At 43.0% G+C, this 17,345-nt stretch overlaps 1 protein-coding gene across 1 annotated transcript in view; it reads right to left on the bottom strand.

Annotated features, from left to right (window-relative positions):
- BCLAF3 (BCLAF1 and THRAP3 family member 3) overlaps positions 1 to 11,095 on the bottom strand; it is a 32,970-nt gene extending 21,875 nt beyond the window's left edge. The window contains exons 1-3 of the mRNA XM_074534636.1: positions 10,937 to 11,095; positions 2,612 to 2,683; positions 73 to 651 (exon numbers count right to left, since the gene is read on the bottom strand). Of these exons, the coding sequence (XP_074390737.1) occupies positions 73 to 651; positions 2,612 to 2,652 (620 nt within the window). The 5' untranslated portion in view covers positions 2,653 to 2,683; positions 10,937 to 11,095. The remainder of the gene's footprint in view (positions 1 to 72; positions 652 to 2,611; positions 2,684 to 10,936) is intronic.
- Between the last annotated feature and the right edge of the window lie 6,250 nt (positions 11,096 to 17,345).

Here is a 17,345-nt window from a genome sequence, read left to right as displayed (position 1 = left end):
TATAATGAAAATAGACTTTCACTTGAGGCTTTACACCACAATACCCAGGGTTTAATTATTTTATTCCTATACCTCTTCTGTAAAGAGCTCCTTGCCGTAAATTCATCAGAAACTCTTCTGGGTGACTGACCATACTTCTCTTCATGCAACCTCTGGTGCCTCAAGTCATCTTCATGCCATTTTCTTTCAAGTTTGCATGAAGCCCCTAACGGTCTATGAAAAGGTTTCATTCCTTTTTCATTTCCAGTGACTTTGTAGTGATCAAACATGTATCTGTCCTCCATTTTGTGCTGGTAAAACGGACGATCGTGCTCTTTATAAGGTACTTCCGAATATTTTGGTGGTAACTGGCATCTCCTATTGCTTTCAGTCCTTTCAGATGAATGTGTTCTGTAGGGCTTATGACTGTAAGCATCTTCCATGGGAATTCTTTTCAAGTTTGGTGAAGGTGACCTACGTTCATATATTCTCTGGTGGTTATTTCCATGAGGTGCAAACCTGGAATTGCTTTGTCCATACTTTTCATCTTCTGTTCTCCAAGGCATAGACTTTTTTGGGTCCTTACGAAAGCTTTTATATTCACAGTCATAATTAACATGAGCATGTCTTTGCCTATGGTGCTCTGGAGTCCTAAAAGCTGGAGATAAGGACCTAAAGCAAAAATAAAATCCACTTTGAGTAGTTCCATAAAATGAAATCAATTTCTTAATGAGAACATCTATTTCCTAAGGAATTAGAGTTCAGTACATAATTTTAATCAGCTTGTAAAAATATTAACACCAAGATATCGAAGTGGCATTTTTCTGGCTGAGTACCAGGCTTACTTTTACTCTGGTGAAAGTTTTCATAGTAAAAATACACACTTGAAATTGCAGCAAGTCAATCATTTTTGTCTCTTCCAAGTGTTTTAAATAAAAAACTAAAAATAATTTCATAGACATGAAGTTTCCACTACATTGAGAACAACTGTTACACATATTTTTGCACTTCTCAAGCGTTCCTTATCTTTCTTTTTCAGCGCAAAGAGAAAAAAGGGAAGGAAAAAAAAGTGTATAAAGAAATTTAAAAGGGGAGGAAAATGCTTTTTCGCATTTTCTTTGCATGCCATAACAACCTTCGAAACTGAAAGACTGAAACATTACCAAATGTATTTAAATTGTCATACAAGTAGGCTTTTTCCTGAATAAAAAAACAAGTTTGAGAAAGATGCTTTGGCCTTTTGGATAATTGTATGTACACGTTCACACATGTATACACACACTCTTCCACACTCACTGCAGCTTTTGCAATTAAAGATTCAATTGCATTACTCAGCTCTGCATTTTCACCTACAGTTACAAAAACGAGGGCAACCTGTTAGGAACTGTTAGCCAAAATCTCCTTAAAATAAAGAAAAAACAGCACAGGCCACTAACGAAACCAGAAATAATCACAGACGTAACAGTCCTGCTTATATTCAAGTAATATAAGCACACTCCTTACACACTGTTTAATAAAAAACATCAAAAACCAATTTGAAATAAGCTGTTTCCTTTGAGCACATATAGCAAGTGAAGAGTTTGGAAGAACTATTTTCTCCATTTCTGCCAATGAGTTCAAACTCAGAACCACAGATGTTCCTAAAGCCATAATGGCTGATTTCCAACAGCACCTACACTGTGGCTGCCATCCCACATTAGTGTGGTTAGGGCTTGCATCTTAATGAGAGCTGAGGCTGCCCTTACTCAAATGACATTCACAACTATCAATCTAGTGTGGACATAGGTAGGATTTCCCTTTTTAAAAACAAAAGAAACAAGTGAAGAGCCCCACACATTTTTCTGAGTTATCCAAACTCCCTTGGTCTTGGTCATCACAACTGAAGTCTGTTTTGAAGAGATACCCAAAACCAGCAGTAATTTCACAGTCTCAAAAGCTTGCAATTCTACCCTCCTGATTTTAGCACCTCAAATTTGTACTGCAAGTCTTAAAAATGAGGCAGGTAACTCCCAGCATGAAGTAAGCTGGATGTTATCCTGGTGACAAACGTCAAAGACACGCTACCAGGCTGATGTCCAAGGAGAAGGGCAATGACTCCCACATTTCCACATGCTTTCACTCTGTTATGCTGCAAGGCATGGCTAACTGTGCTAAAGATCAGTTTACAAATCAGCCCCAAACTTCAGAAAGTCCGAGGTGTTTGAACCAGAAAACTTTAAAAAAAGAAAAAAAAACCCTGATTTTTAACAGTTCCTCCCTGTAGGCCAAGAAGCAAAACAAAAGCGAGTTCCAGACATTCAGTGCACAAGGTGGTGCTAGAGAAAAAATGACCCTAACTAGTTTGGAGCTTGGATTTTGTGCTCAAGGTAGTTGTAAATCCCAGAATACCGAAGGTGAAAAGGTTCTTAGACTGCAAAAACTGAGCATTTCCAGCTTAAGAGAAACTGTAATAAAATCACAAGTTGGGAAAAAAATTACAGGTGTTCAGCTGTACAACAAACCAGAGATTTCAAAACACACTTTACAAATTGCAATTCTGCATGCCATTTTCTTTCTTTAATGCAAGTTTTAGGTCCTAATTACAAATCCTTACATAGAGCTACATTTCAGAACACAAGCTGTAGATATTTACCTTGGTTTCCATCGTGGTGATCTTGATCTAGATCTTGTCATCTTCTCTCATGTGTTTATCAGTTTCTTGAAGCTGTAAAAATTATATAATTTACTATTCTAATTACAAATTACATCAGGAAGTTTTTTTAACAAGTGTAGTACTAGAAGCTTCAAAGTTAGGGTGAGGTATATTTTTAGGATGTTTTACATCAAAGGCAAACCTCTAATACCAATTTTAAGCAAGCAACTTTTCTCTAGTTGCTGATCTTAAAACGCAGTATATTTTCTTTACAAAGATTTAAATATTTGATCATTGTTCCATTTTTCTCTCCATTTTTTAATGCTATTAATGTCTATTCAGCCTGCTGTTAAATGCTAATAAGCTCACAAGCAAGCTGCAGCAATGAAAAATACATTAGTATGTGTTGAATGCTGTAGATGATAGAGGGGACAAACAAACAAAGCTTTAAAAATAAAGTTTATAAAGGAAAAGGTTTTTGCATCAAGTTATATCCTGAGCTTCATACATACTGAACTTCAAATTTGTCATATCCATCAAAATTTGTACATGACTGCAGACTTCTTGTAAACTTCAACTATTCCATCAAATCTTAACTGCTAGGTTATCACATACTCCATCCAAAACAAACCAGATACCAAAAAAAATCACTTTTTTTCATTGTTGTACTTCACCTGTTAATAACCTACTAATTTGACACACACCAAATATGGATGCACTATGACAAAGTGCTGCTCCTGACAACCCTTCTCATAAAAGCTACGAAAGAATGAAAACAAAACCCCTAGGAACTTCATAAAAAAGTGATGAAAGTATATACAAACTCACCAGTAATGGACTGGTGAACAGGAATTAAATAACTGCTCATTATTTAGCAAAGACAAAGGATTAAAGCAGAATTAAATTACTAGGTAACTGGTTAAAAACTGATGTTTTTAAAACATAACCATGCCTACAGATTTAGTTACCACAAAATGCTTTAAAGGCCAGAAATATAGATGCAAAAACAGATCTATCAACAGCTCTGAAGTTAATGAACAACCAACCATTTGAAACTGAAAGAATGCACCCAGGTCAATGCCAATCTATATATGCTATGGTATTTTCTGTAGCTTTTTGTACAAACACTCAGGGAGACAGAGAACTAGTCTGAGCTAGCAAAGTATGGCATTTCTGACACTCCCAGTGCTCAAATAATTCCTTTAACTAAATCTTTTGCCTAATGAACTGAAACTGAAAAGGGAGAAAAACACGCAAGCTTTAAGGCACTACCTGAAGTAGTGAGCACCCTCAGTCACACCGGTTGCTCAAACAAAGTATCACTCCTTGCTGTACTTGACTTTTTGGTATGATTACCTCATGGCTGAAACAGTAGGATCTTAAGAGAAGAACATACAGCATACTTCTGCTGCCTACCCCACAGGCAGGCATTAGACAAGCCACCTCCTAAACTAGTAACTGCTCATTAAGCTAACTAGAAATTTATTTGCAAGATGTAGCAATAGCTTAGTTCTGAAGAAAAACCTGTATAACTTATTTTTTTGCTCCAAAATCAATCTTTTCATGTAACAAACCACAAGGTTATAATTGGTGCAAGAGTGAAGCAAAAAGAATCCAACTGCAAAGTACCCAAAGGATAAGATAAAGCATTTGCTCTCTGAACTCTCAAATATGAAGTTATCACTGCCTCTTATAGCCTAAAGATATACCTGAGGACTGCACAGCATGATTTACTTCAGACCCTTTGCTTTCTTGAAGTCATACTAGTCGAAGTTAGATATGATGCTCCAATGCCACTATTCACTATTTTTCAAAGAAAAGCAATATTGTGATCTATATTCCTATATTTCACCCATGAAAATACATCTTACAACAGTATTTCAGAAACAACAACAACAAAAACAAAAAACACCACAAAAACAAAAAAAAAAAAAAAAAAAAAAAAAAAAAACAACCCACACCACAGTCCCTGGGTAACATATTCCAAATGTGGTACATGTCCAACAAGCTTCAAAGATTCACTACTACCATCTTTTCTGGTAAATTTTAGAAGAGACAGTGTTTTTACATGCCAATCGAATTCTTTCTTCCTACCTTCCCTTCAGTTCTGAACTTTATTCTTAATTTTCAAATGGGTATGTAAACACCAAAAAGACAAAAGTACCATTAAACTCCACCCAACTATCTGTACAGAATTTGATCTGCCAGACTGATAAGCTAGAAACTGGGCACACATAACGACCAATTCCTTATTCTTTCTGAGACTGGCTAAACAATCATACCTAAAAGCGTGAGAAAGACTGTGACAGCACATCCTAGATCTTGCCTTAGGATAAGGAGGACTGCTGTAATTTCCAATGATGACATTGCTTTTGTTTAGTGGAAAGAAGTGCTCATCTCATGAACCTCCTAAAAATGACCCACGCAGTAGGATTTCCTCAGAGCAACACACGGTATGAAGGCAGCAGTCACTCCCCCGCAACAAGACTCCCAGGGTAACACCAGAATTGCAAATCAACCTATACAGAATTTGTAAACATTGCTAAATCCAGATTAAGTCACCTTTTTATGGTTCCATAAAAAGTAAGTTTTTTGTAGGATGGTATCAGGTAAATCTGTCTGTAGCAGAATTACTTGGCTCAAGTGAAGGCCCTACAGTTTGCAAGTGAGGCATCCAGGTGCTTCTGAAAACAGAGGTCATGATGGAGCAGAGGTGCCAGGACCTGGCTGCTCTGGGCCCTGAATTTCTCCAAGATGTTCTGCTGTACTCTGGGAGCCACTGTCACTATGAAAACATGAAGTGTTGGAATGCATGAAATAGAAGCCTCTCTGAATCGCTCAGAGAGAGAAAGGAATGCAGGGATTGAATTGGTACCTTTAGAGAAACTGAAATATATTAAGCCACACAGACATGAAGTAGGAGTGCAAGTTCTAGTTTTAAGTAAGTAGAAGTATATCTGAAGTGCCTTAAGAGACTGTGTTAGCTAGTAGAAAGCCCCAAAGCCTAGTTTAAAGTTCAGTAGTGATACCTTTCAAAGATTAACTTAGCTCCAGACATAATGAAAACATAGCAGAACGTTGCTTACATTTCTAGACAGAACAGATAGAACTACATACATAGATTTTGTGTAAGAAATGACATTATTTTCACACATTAGAATTAAGCTCAGATAGCTGTAGGAAGAATGTTTTAGAACCGTGTTTTTACCTCACTGGATGATTTATGAATAAAATTCCTCTGTATTGGGGTGCAAAAAAAGGTGTGGTAGCAGCTTCTGCTGCCTCTGCTCAGAACATCGGGACTCTATGCCAGAACGCTTTTAGCACAGACTTAAACACTCTGAAATCTTTGCCTTCGAGACTGATGCATTCATGCAATAAACAACTTTACAACAAGCAACAACTGCCCCAGTCTCTTTAAAGACCTAAAACCCACACATAACTCGACAATGAAGAACTATTTTTTTAACTAAGCAGCATTATTAGGTTCAGAGTGCTGCTTGTGTTTGTTAGTTACAATAAGTGACTCATTGGAAGAGTTATCAGTAACTATGCTTAGATAGTTTTTAAATATTAATGGGACTCTCACCTTTTATTTTCTTTCCCTTGACTTTTGGAACTGGACTCAGACAACTTCCCTCTTGGGAGAAATGGCCTCAAGCCTGCTACCAGCTCTCCTTTAATTCCACCCTTGGGATATTAGTGTTTTGACAAGTACAAAAGTCTTTAACAAACCTGAAAGGAGTATCTTCAGACAAGTAAATCAAAAATGACCAGAAATTGTACGGGATGTGCTAACTTGAACATATGTTCTTCCAGAAAGGCTGCAGATTTTTCACAACTAGCACTCCTGAACAGAACAATCTTCTATCTCTTTACTTTCTCCAGCATGAAACAAGAAATCACAAATGACTGCAATCATCTAGCTGCACAGAAGGGAACTGGAGCTCTTTCTAATGCAAAGAGCCCCAAATGAGCAAGCCCCAAACAGCCAAAATCCTGCAGGTAAGAGCACAGACTGAGTAGAAGCAGTTAACTCTGCTGGAGCAGACTATAAATGTGTGTTTTACATGACTTTCTGGCGCCTTCCATCATCACATGGAACAGATAATGGAAGAAACCTCATTCAGGACACACAAAGGGCAAACCAATACTAATAGTGCTCATCACCAGGGAGCTGCTCCTCAATGCCTTTCACCTACAGTGAAGGAAATGTCCTCCCCCACCCCTTCTGGAGGGATTGCCTGATCACCACCACGAACCTTTCAGAGGAGAGAGGGACAAGCAGGTCTCATAGGCTGGGTGACAAGAAGACTGACACTGACACTTGCTGTAAAAACTACCCACACCACTAGTCTCTCTCTCACTTCACCCAAAAAAGATAAGAAGCAGCTCCAAGCTTTTCACTGACTGCCTTCTAGGTGGGGATCAATCAGAAGCTGCAAGAGACACACCGAAGTCTGTATTGCTGCAGTGTCTGTCAAGAAAGAAAATCCAGGAATTGAGACTCTCAGTATCAGGACAATCATGTATTTGACAGAAATACAATCAAATTAAAAGCTCAGCTACAATCCAGACTTCAAGTTGGGGTTTTTGCTGGGTTTTTTTAGGTCTGCAATACAGAAAGTAATTTACACCATCTTTAAATGAAAAGCATAGAATTGGTAACTTCTCCACTGTGTAGGTTATAAGAGCTGATTCAAAGGCTGTCCCATGCAGTGTCCACTCCACCCACTATCCAAGCAGAACACAAGCCTGGCACGTTCTTGCCCATTCATCTTTGAGGCAAATCTTATCACCTCCAACACCAAATCCTCAGGAAAAAGTGTAAGAGCAGAGAAACATCTCCCAGCAAACCAGTCTCAATATTTCTGAACCTGCAACAGGATTCCTGTAGTCAATGCTTCTGAGACAGGCTTCAGTGCCATCCCCTGTTAGCTCTGCCAGGACATGGAGGTGACTCCCAGCTCAAGGCACACCACCTCAGGAAGGACATGTGTAACAGCTTTGAAAGCTATGAGCTAGAAAAGCCAAGTCAAGTTTAAGTCAAGGGCACACACCCAGCTGACACAAATGAAACTTGGCTGAGGGATTTCTAAACCATTCCCTCTTTCAGAAAACAGCAGGTAACAGATCAATGCAAATGACTGAGAGCCAAATTTCCATCCTCAGTTATCTCATAGGTCTCTGATATTCAACAATGACTTTTTATGATTACAGATCCCTTCCCCTGGGCTTTTATCACTCTTGGAGCACCTTCCACCTCTCCATGGATATGCTTTGAATCTCCACAACATTTTGTGACAAGTCTGAGGTGACTGCAGTCTCACAGCCTAAATCCTCACCACCAACATCATGAGGGAGATAATCCTTTATATCCCCCCTCCACTTCTCACACCATGCTATATTTAAGAAATTTCAAGATCTGGTCCACAGCACCTCCCCAGGCAGCTGTGGCAGGGCAGCAATGGCAAGAGGCAGCACCACACTCCTGCTGAATGAGCCACCCCTCAAGGTGAGCAGCTCTGATGCTCCAGTTTCTCTGATGAGAGACTGGGCCTCCACAGCAGCAGAAGCTGCTTCAACCTACCAAAACCACATCCACTGTGGCTTCAAAAGCTGTCCTCCTGCTCAGCTTTATCCTTCTTCTTCAGCACAAGCTGGGGAAGGCAGGCTTTACACAGATGTATCCCAATGTCAAGGACTGTAACAGACAACCAGGGAGGTAACTGTGCCAGGCAGGGGCAGCATGTGGGGATTGCTCTCCTCTGCTTGCTACACAAATAGATTTAAAAAAAAAAATATTGTTCCCCCTTACACTAACAGCAGGATGAAGACTTATTACAGAAAGTACAGGCCTAGCTCAAGCACACAGAATTTCTTAGTGGACCACCCAATAAATTTTAAGGAATTGCTTAAAACACATAGAAAGTATTCCCTCATGCCTACATATCTGAGCAAATGAATTAAAATAACTGAGTAGGTCTACAGAGCATATAACTTTTCAGTGAGTTCTCATTTAAAATCGACCCATTTAATTTCACTAATTAGCAAGCAATGCCTCACCTTTGCAAAAGAACAGATTAGAATGCCAACTTGGAAAGACTGAGCAGGATAAATCCCTATCACATAATAAATAAGGTATTTCACTCTCAAACTACTTTTTTTACCTAAAGAAAACCCAACCCATAAATATATTAGTGAGCCATTTCTATAACATGTTGAATTGGAGGCCTTTAACACCTGTTCAGCACAGAACTTCACAGCACCATACCCAGCCACATCTACTGACCAGTTTCTAAGGGGACACCAGAGGTATGTTAAATCTGCTTGTGTCAGTCTTAGAGACAGACCTTAACAACTTCCTGCCTCCTGAAAGCTCTCCAAAACAAACCATGATGGAAACCTCTGCGTTTCACCTTGGTGTCACAAACTACCAGAAAACCAAAAAAAGACCCTTCTCTATCAGTATCAGTGGTGCTGCAGAGCAGCATTGCCAGGAGGCTGGGAAGCCCAGGCTGCCTTCCCCAGGCACACCACAGAAATGCATCTTTGCTGGAAGGCTCAGGCATGCTTCCTTCCTTCCCAGACAGCAAGCACCTGCTGCCACCCGAGAGGAAAAGCAAAGCTAACAGTGTGCAGCCACATCCTCACCAGCTTCCCTGCAACACCAACCCAGCCTAGGTTACCTCCTGAGAGGTGAACACCCACAAGCCAAGACTGCACCAGAATCAAGCCCATCTTGTCCCAGCACAGGCACATGGAGACTTGGTTTGATGACTCTTACAAAAGCAGTGGCAGAAATACCAGTTCTTTTGCTGAAGGCAGATGTGGAGGAGTGCACGGACACTCAAGATAAACCACTGTCTATCAGGATAACAGGGTGTGTCACTGAAGGAAGTTAATTAATTTCAGTTCACCTCATCAACACCAATATTAAAAAAAAAAAGGCAAAAAAATCGAAAAAATCCTCAAAGGGAAAGAGTCATCTGTGCCCTCTGCCCAGCCCTGTGCCAGGCTGCCACAACACAACATCCTTCACCAAAGCTCCTTCCATGCCTTTTGCATATTTCTTCCCCTCCCTTCCTGGCATCCTCTTCCCTGTTCTTCCTCCAGCCATCCACACCCAGCAAGACTTTCACAGAAGATTCACTTTTCCTTGAGGTCCACAAACACACAATTTAAGCAGGTAATTAAAATCTACCAGCAATTTGAGCAGCCTTTGTTTTAAGCCCTTATAACTGAGGAATCTGAACTATATTTATGAGGACTTGAGGCATTTAAGAATGGCAGTAGAAATGAGATGTTGCTGTCCTAGGTGGAGCTGAGCCAAGTGAGGAGACTGCTATCACCAACTCCTCACCAGACATTACCGCCCACTCAGATGTGTATGAAAAAATTGTGCATAAGCAACTAAATTACTTAAAGAAGTCTCAAAACCCCTTAGATTTGTTCAAATTGGCATCAATTCACCTTGCTGTGGCTTGAATCAATCTAGAAAATACAAACACATACTGAAACTGAGCTATGACTGTTACACAAAATCTGTACCACTCTAAGTTTTTATAAAGACTTTAACTGGTGTGATTCTGCGTGTGACAGATAAATTACTGGAAACGGGGACTGTTGGTATTTATGCATTGCTCACCTCTAAGGAGTCCTTAGAGTACCAGTGAGCAGCGAGCTCAGCTCTGCGGTGCCGCTGGCCCAGAGGGCTCACAGCAACACGGCTGTTCTGGAACAGTCACGACTCGGGGCCACGGCCACAGCCCCGCGGCCACTCGGGTGTGTGCCCCTGCCCTGGGCTTTGTCCCTGGGCCTCCCAAAGCCCCTGACGGCCCCCGAGCCCCGCACCATGGCACACAGGCTGCGTACAGACAGACAGACAGGCACACAGGCTGCGTACAGACAGACAGACAGGCACACACGCGGGGCGAGGCGGCTCCGGGTGCCGCTGCTCCGGCTACCCCGCCCTCAGCAGACCCAGGATGGTGCAGCACAGTCCCCGCCGAGCTCCCGGCCCCGCAGCTCCGCTGCCACCGGCCAGCAGCGCCCGGGCCAGCGCGGGGAGCGAGGGCGGCAACTACCACTCACCTCCCCCGGGCCGGGCTGGGCCGGGCCGACCGCCGGCCCTCGGTGGGCGCGGCGGAGGGCGACGGAGCCCCGAGCACCCCGGCCCGCTCCGTCCCGGGCGCAGGCGGCGCTGACGGGGACAATGACCGCGGCAGCCCCGGCTCCCCCTGCCCGCGGCACCGCCCCCGCCCCCTCTCCGGGCCTTACCAGGCCCCGCCGCGGCCGCGGTGCCGCCACCGGCCCAGCACTCACCGCCTGCGGCGCCGCTCCCGCCGCTCCTCCGGCCGCCGCCGCTCCGCCCCGAGCAGGTGCCCGGCGAGCCGGCGGGGCGGGTCCCGGCGGCCGCGCCGGCCGCGGCTGCTCCGCACGGGCGCGGCGGAGAGAAAGGGCGGGCGGGGGGCGGCCCGGAAGGGGAGGGGCGGCGGGGCCGGGCGGGGGCGGCTCCGGCACCGCCCACTGACCGCCTCTCTCACACCGGGGCCCCTTGCCCCGAGCCACGCCGTGCTGCGCGGGATGGGATCTGGGCCGCAGGGTCCCGGCCGCGGTGGAGCAGAGGACGGGGTGCACTGACCCTTTCCGGGTGTTGACTCCTGGGCAGCCCCTCGCTTGGAATGCCCTGTGGGAAGCAGAGCCCGTGTGTGACACTGGCAGCCAGGAGGGTCAGCCGGGTCCTGGGGCACGTCAGGGACAGCATGGGCAGCCGGGAGAGGGAGGATCTGTCCTGCTCTGCTCTGCAGAGGCGGCCTCACCTCGAGCGCTGGGGGCACTTTTGGGCGCCGCAGTATTAGAAAGATACAAAGCCATTAGAGAGTGTCCAGAGGAGGCCTACGAAGATGCCAAAGGGTCTAGAGGAGAAACTAAGAAGTGGCTAAAGGCACTTGGCTTATTCAGCCTAGGGGAAACCTCGTGGTTTACAGCTTCCTCATGAGGGGAAGTGGAAGGGCAGCCATTGATCTCTCTGAGGTGACCAGTGTGGCAGGACCTGAGGGAATGGCCTGAAGCTGTGTCAGGAGAGGGTTAGGTTGGATATCAGAAAAAGGTTCTTCACCCAGAGGGTGGCTGGGCACTGGAACAGGCTCCCCAGGGAAATGGCCACAGCACCAAGCCTGACAGAGTTCAAGAAGCCCAGGCACATGAGAGGTTGTTGGGGCTGGCCCGTGCAGGGCTCAGAGTTACACTCAATTCTTCTGGGTCCCTTCTCACTGCCCCTTGGGCCCAAGCAGCAGCTGGCAGCTCCTGTGCAGGGCCAGCAATGGCCAGAGCGGGGCAGGCCCCAAGGACCTGGGTTTCCTGGGCAGGTATCACTGGTCTTGGCTGCACTGTAGTGGATCAGGCAGGAAAGTCTGGACTAAAGCCTCTCCGAGGCCAGACAGGTCTGCCCCTGCAGCTGCACCCACTGTGGTGCTGCTCTGAGCCCGCAGGTAAGGCAGCCATGGCTCCCTTGTCCCAGGCTGCTGTGAGGGTCGAGGCACCTGGCAAGGTGTCAGGTAGTGCTCTCCAAGACTTCTTGCAAGTTCCTGGAATTCCCATCAGAACATGCACTAGAGGATGGCAGCACTCTCCTTGCCTGGGATTGAATCAGTCCCAGTGGTGTGAAGGCTCTTTAGGCTGCTGGGATGCATTAATTGCCTTGATTGCCAGTCCTGATAGCCAGCAGGCCCAACAGGTTTGGTGTCAGTTTTTCCTTCATGAGCTATAAACAACAGAATGACACAGTGAACATACTGTAACCCTTTCAAAACAAAGTATCTGCTTCTGGCTGGAAACCACTAGGAAATAAATTTATAGATCACACAAAACCAAGGAGACACTGATGCTATCTAGATTGGATTGGTGTCTGAGGCTGTTGGTCAAGGATCTTGAATACTACTTTGGTGTATTGCCAGATCAACTCATTAATATAAATTTGATTCAGCACAGATGCAGGCACACAATTTTGTTTTAGACCAAGCATGGTTTTGATGTTGGTTTTGTATTTTTACAGTGGCTAAAGGAAGCCTAGATACCTGATACAGTATCATTACAACTGCAAAGGCAGGTGATATCTGATCTGGTGTAAAGCTTACCAAGTTAACCTTGTCAACATTTTTTTAAACAATTTAATTTAAGCCAAATAAAGAACCAGACTCATCACTCTCTGTTACGCAGTCTTGATATTTTTGATCCAGCTGAGAGCCACAGTGTTGCATTTAACTCTGTCATCAAGCCATGGCCCAAACAAGGTGAAGTTATATTCACTGAATAGAGAATGGAGAGAAAGGGTTGCTTGCTTTTGGCCCCCCTCAAAGGGATGGTCTCAGTTTCCTTATGTTCTGACAACCAGTGTGAGCTGCCAACTTTGGCTGTCCTTTGGACTTTTGGCTGCTGACATCTTCCTGTCCTCCTTTTATAGGACTGGTCTTTCAGCAGTGCATTATCTTCAGTTTTCTGTCTTCTCAAGCCTGGAGGCTGCAGGTGGGACTGAGGGATCCCTTGTCACAGCTATCAGTCCATTTGCTGTCTTTGTCTGCAGGATCCTGCTTGGTTCTCTGTGGACTCAAACACAAGGAATCCCACACTATTTCTGCATCCACCAAAACACTTTGAAATTCTCATATAAAATTATAAGATTATTTTAAAAATTTAGCTGTAGCATTTTCCCAATTAAAATGGACTGCAGAAGATTTACTGACCCATAGGGCACAGAATTACAGTGACAAGCTGCACTAAGCAACACTTGCTTCCTCTTTGCCATGCTGGAATTTTTGTTAACAGAAGTTCAGGATGAGAATTGGTTCTGTGAGCTTTAAATGGACAAAGTGAGACGGAAGCAGAGAGATGCCATTGATCTGCACTTTGCCAAAAAACCTGCTCCAGCCTGGGTGCCATACAAACATATTGCCATATGTGGCACTGTGTGGGATAATCCCTGTATAGGCAGCCACCCTTTCATTAGCAAGGTTCAGAAAGTTGAACTAACAGTAGATAAGATTTGGGTTTATTCCCTGTTTCAGCTGGTGTAATGGTTTGCCTGACCTCTGCATGTAGGGGGCTACCTCTGCACTGAGACAAAACAAAGCAGATTTGAAACTAAAACTGAGCTCTCAGTACAGACACACAGCCTCTGTGTGCATAGGGTAAACTTCTACATGACATTAAATAAATTACCAAATTTCATTATCAACCTATTTATTTGATGTTGCCTCAGATGGTCTTGATCCAACTCACATGTATGGATAGCAGGATGGATACTATCCTGATGGATAGTAAGCACACAAGGATCTCTGTGGTTAGGACCGTGTAGTCTAAGTGAAAAACAACTTACACATACTTTACAAGTTAAATTAATATTTAAATCAGTGTCTATTAGTAGCTCCACAGCATCATTATTCTTCACCTCTAAATTGGGAAGGCCATTCTATTGCACAAGACTTGGCAATTACTGCTTATTAAGACTAATTATTTTAATCTATTTCCATGTTTTATTTCTAATTAAGTATCATTAGAATAGAGAATCACTTTCATATTCCTTTAATGCTTAATTTAGTAAACATTCCCTTTGGAAAGAGCACAACTGTGGTTTGCATGCTAAATACTTGGAAATGATGAATGGAAGTTACCTAAAATTCAAAAGCAAGAACTAGCCCTTGACAGCAGACAGATTTTATGGATCTGTTCTTTCAAGGAGGCATTTAATTTTCCACATAAAATGTTACTCTTGACACTGACCTTTGCTGAACCATATTATGCTAATAAAAAAAAAAAAATAAAACATCTCCTTGATTGCTGACAAGGTCAGGCACAGAAGCAGGCAGGGAACAAGGAAAGTGCTCCCTAGGCTGTGCTGGGAGCATCACCTGGACTTTCCTGCAGTGCCAGGGCTGACCACCACAGCAGCTGCTGCTGAACACCTCTCTCCATTGAGGTGCACCAGATAAATGACATTAAAATCTTGTTGTGGAGTGGTTTGGCTTGGTTGTCATACACAATTCATTTTGGTGTCTACAGACAGAGCCTGCAGATGGTGACAGTTAAAAGGGAAGAAGCATCTTGGAACAGTGAGAGAGGGTCTGGTGGAATCAACACTCACACAATGATTTTGATCCACCATCAAGAACTGCTGTCCAAGGTTAAGTCATGGTTTTACCAAGCAACCTCTCGTAATACCTAAAGGGAAATGTTTTATTTTGTACTTCACTACCTTGTTATGCCTCCTGATTAGGTTTGCATGGCTTCATTAACTTGGATCTCTGCTTTTGAAGGAGTTTCACGTTCATGCTTTCTTCTTCTGCCTCTCATCCATTCCTACCCCTAGTGCAATCAGGACTTTTTTATCAAAATGCTTTCACCAAACCACAAAGTGTGTCTCCTGTTATGAAATGAGAGTGAGCTGCCTAATTCTTTGCAGACATACTGGGCATTTGCTTCGTCTAATGGTAGTAATAAAAAAAATATTTCTATCATTCAGTGGAACAAAATTAGCTAAACCTCTAAGTTCCCAGCACAGGGGCATCAGCTCTTTCTCTTCATTTATAAAAAAATAGACACTGGAGTTTAAGTCAATTCCTGAGGTTATTTGTCAAAGGAACTTCAAATCTGTAATACCTTATGCAGACAGGACAAGAATATGTTCCAGAATGAAGCAGTAACCCCCAAATTCAGTCATAAGAACTTTAACAGTTTTCTGTGGAACTGTGACACTTTTTCCAGTCTATGCTCCAAGCAACAGATAATGACTTCCTCCTTCATTGAGGAAATACATCCTACATTTTTTAGCCTGGAAATTGAAGGAAAGCTGGAAAGTAATTGTTTAATTAAAACCTGAAGGAATGTGAGAGGATGACTAACTGCATGACTTGGCTCTGATAGCATCACTGAATTACCCTTCAAAGACAGCCTCCAGCAAGCCTGGGCTCTCATGACATAATAAAGGCAGCGTTTTATTTACAAGGTTATCGTGGCTTTCCTGTAACAACACAGGAAAATGTGCCATTGCTGCTGGGCATCCAGCTCGTGTGAACTTGGTAGGGTGTTGGCAAAATACCAGTGAAAACAATCTCAGTGTATGGACTAATCCCAATGTGAGACATAAATGCAGTTAGAAGACTTTAAAAACAAAGGCTTTGAGCTTATCCAGGAGACCAAAGCAGATGAATTTGAGGAGGAAGGCAGAGGTGCAAAAAGGCTGCAATTCTTTCCTTGTGCTAGACCCAGGTCCTGGAAAAATGACAGAAGAAAAAATTGCAGTAAAACAGCAGGTGGAAGTTTGACTGAGGAGAGAGAAAATTTTAAAATGTCCAGCTTGAGACAACATTGTGTGCATGACTGATACTGATTTGCCTTAGGAATTTTAATAGTAATTATGTGGAAATAAATATGTGTGAAGTGTCCTAGCATTCTTCAGTGACTGTGACCTTCACCCATTCATCAGCTCATTTATTTGCTATATCCACCAGCAGTTTCACTTGCTACAGGACACCTGCCCTAAAGCCCAGCACTGAACATTGGCATAAATTAACCTTGTAAAACTCTAGGTTAGAAATACAAACATTGCTTGCCAGAACAGAAGAACTTCTGACCCAGTCTTCAGCTGGGGAAGTTTTAGCCACGTCTAACCAGGACTGTACCTGTTGCCCATGCCAGCAGGCTTTCAGTGCTGGCCCTGACACACTACTGCACACAATCAGTCTTTGAAAGACTCCTTGGACTTCTGTTTCTCTGCCAGCTGTGGTGGGGCAGTCTTTGTCCAGGAACTGAGAGAACAAACCTATTTCAGCAGGCAATGGCCAGATTTTGTATTTGTTTGAATTTCTATATTTAAACTGATAAGAGGTTTAAGAAAAAAAAAAAAAAAAGAGTGAAAATTATTCCTGGTTGAGATTTCACACCAGGAAAATTAGAAGTTACTCCATAGAATTTAGTGTTATTACCCCCCTCAGCTTAGCATATTTAAGGTGCTAAAAATGATATTTCAGACAATGCTGCCATCTGTATTTTAAAAGAGAGGTTACTCTGAAAAGGGATGTGAGTGCATGTTAATATGGGGTTACATGTATTGCCCTGATCCTGCTTACCGTGCTGCTTACTGAATTTGGTGAGAGGAACTATTATTTCTAGGAAAAAAAAATACACACTGACAGAGTAATTTCCCAGATTCTGAACCTCTCTTACACACATTAATTTTTTTCTTCAGTTATGCAATTTTATGTCCTTGGTTTCATTATTGTACAATATCAATCACCTACAATTGCATGGACTTCCAGTTGTTCTTGTGGGCACAGCAAGATCTAAAGTGATATGCAAAGCTGCTGGTTTAAGCTATTAATGTAACTATTTTAAAAACTTATTCTTAGAGAAAGGACTTCCTAGAGCACACAGTTCATTGCTTGCTGCTCCCTCTATTCCTTGGATCTCTCCTGCATCATAGTTGTTTTTTCTCTGGAAATCATTAAGGCTTGATTATAGCACGGATACACATCTATCTTGGTAAAGCTCCCAAGTGAACATGACACACTATCTTCCAGAGCCTCTATTTTGAATCCTGAAAATTGCAGGCCTCAGGTAATCATTAAATCTTCTAGATTAAAAACATTACTAATCTCAGTCTTGAATAATCAAAATGCTATAAAACATACACAAGCTGCAGAGCAAACAAGGCTGCTGGGAAGAAAACAAGTATCTA

This window comes from Zonotrichia albicollis, chromosome 2 (assembly GCF_047830755.1).
Source record: "Zonotrichia albicollis isolate bZonAlb1 chromosome 2, bZonAlb1.hap1, whole genome shotgun sequence".
In the NCBI taxonomy this organism is placed as follows: Eukaryota; Metazoa; Chordata; class Aves; order Passeriformes; family Passerellidae; genus Zonotrichia; species Zonotrichia albicollis.
The sequence above is the reverse complement of the archived record's forward strand: the minus strand, read 5'-3'. Positions and strand labels throughout refer to the sequence as shown.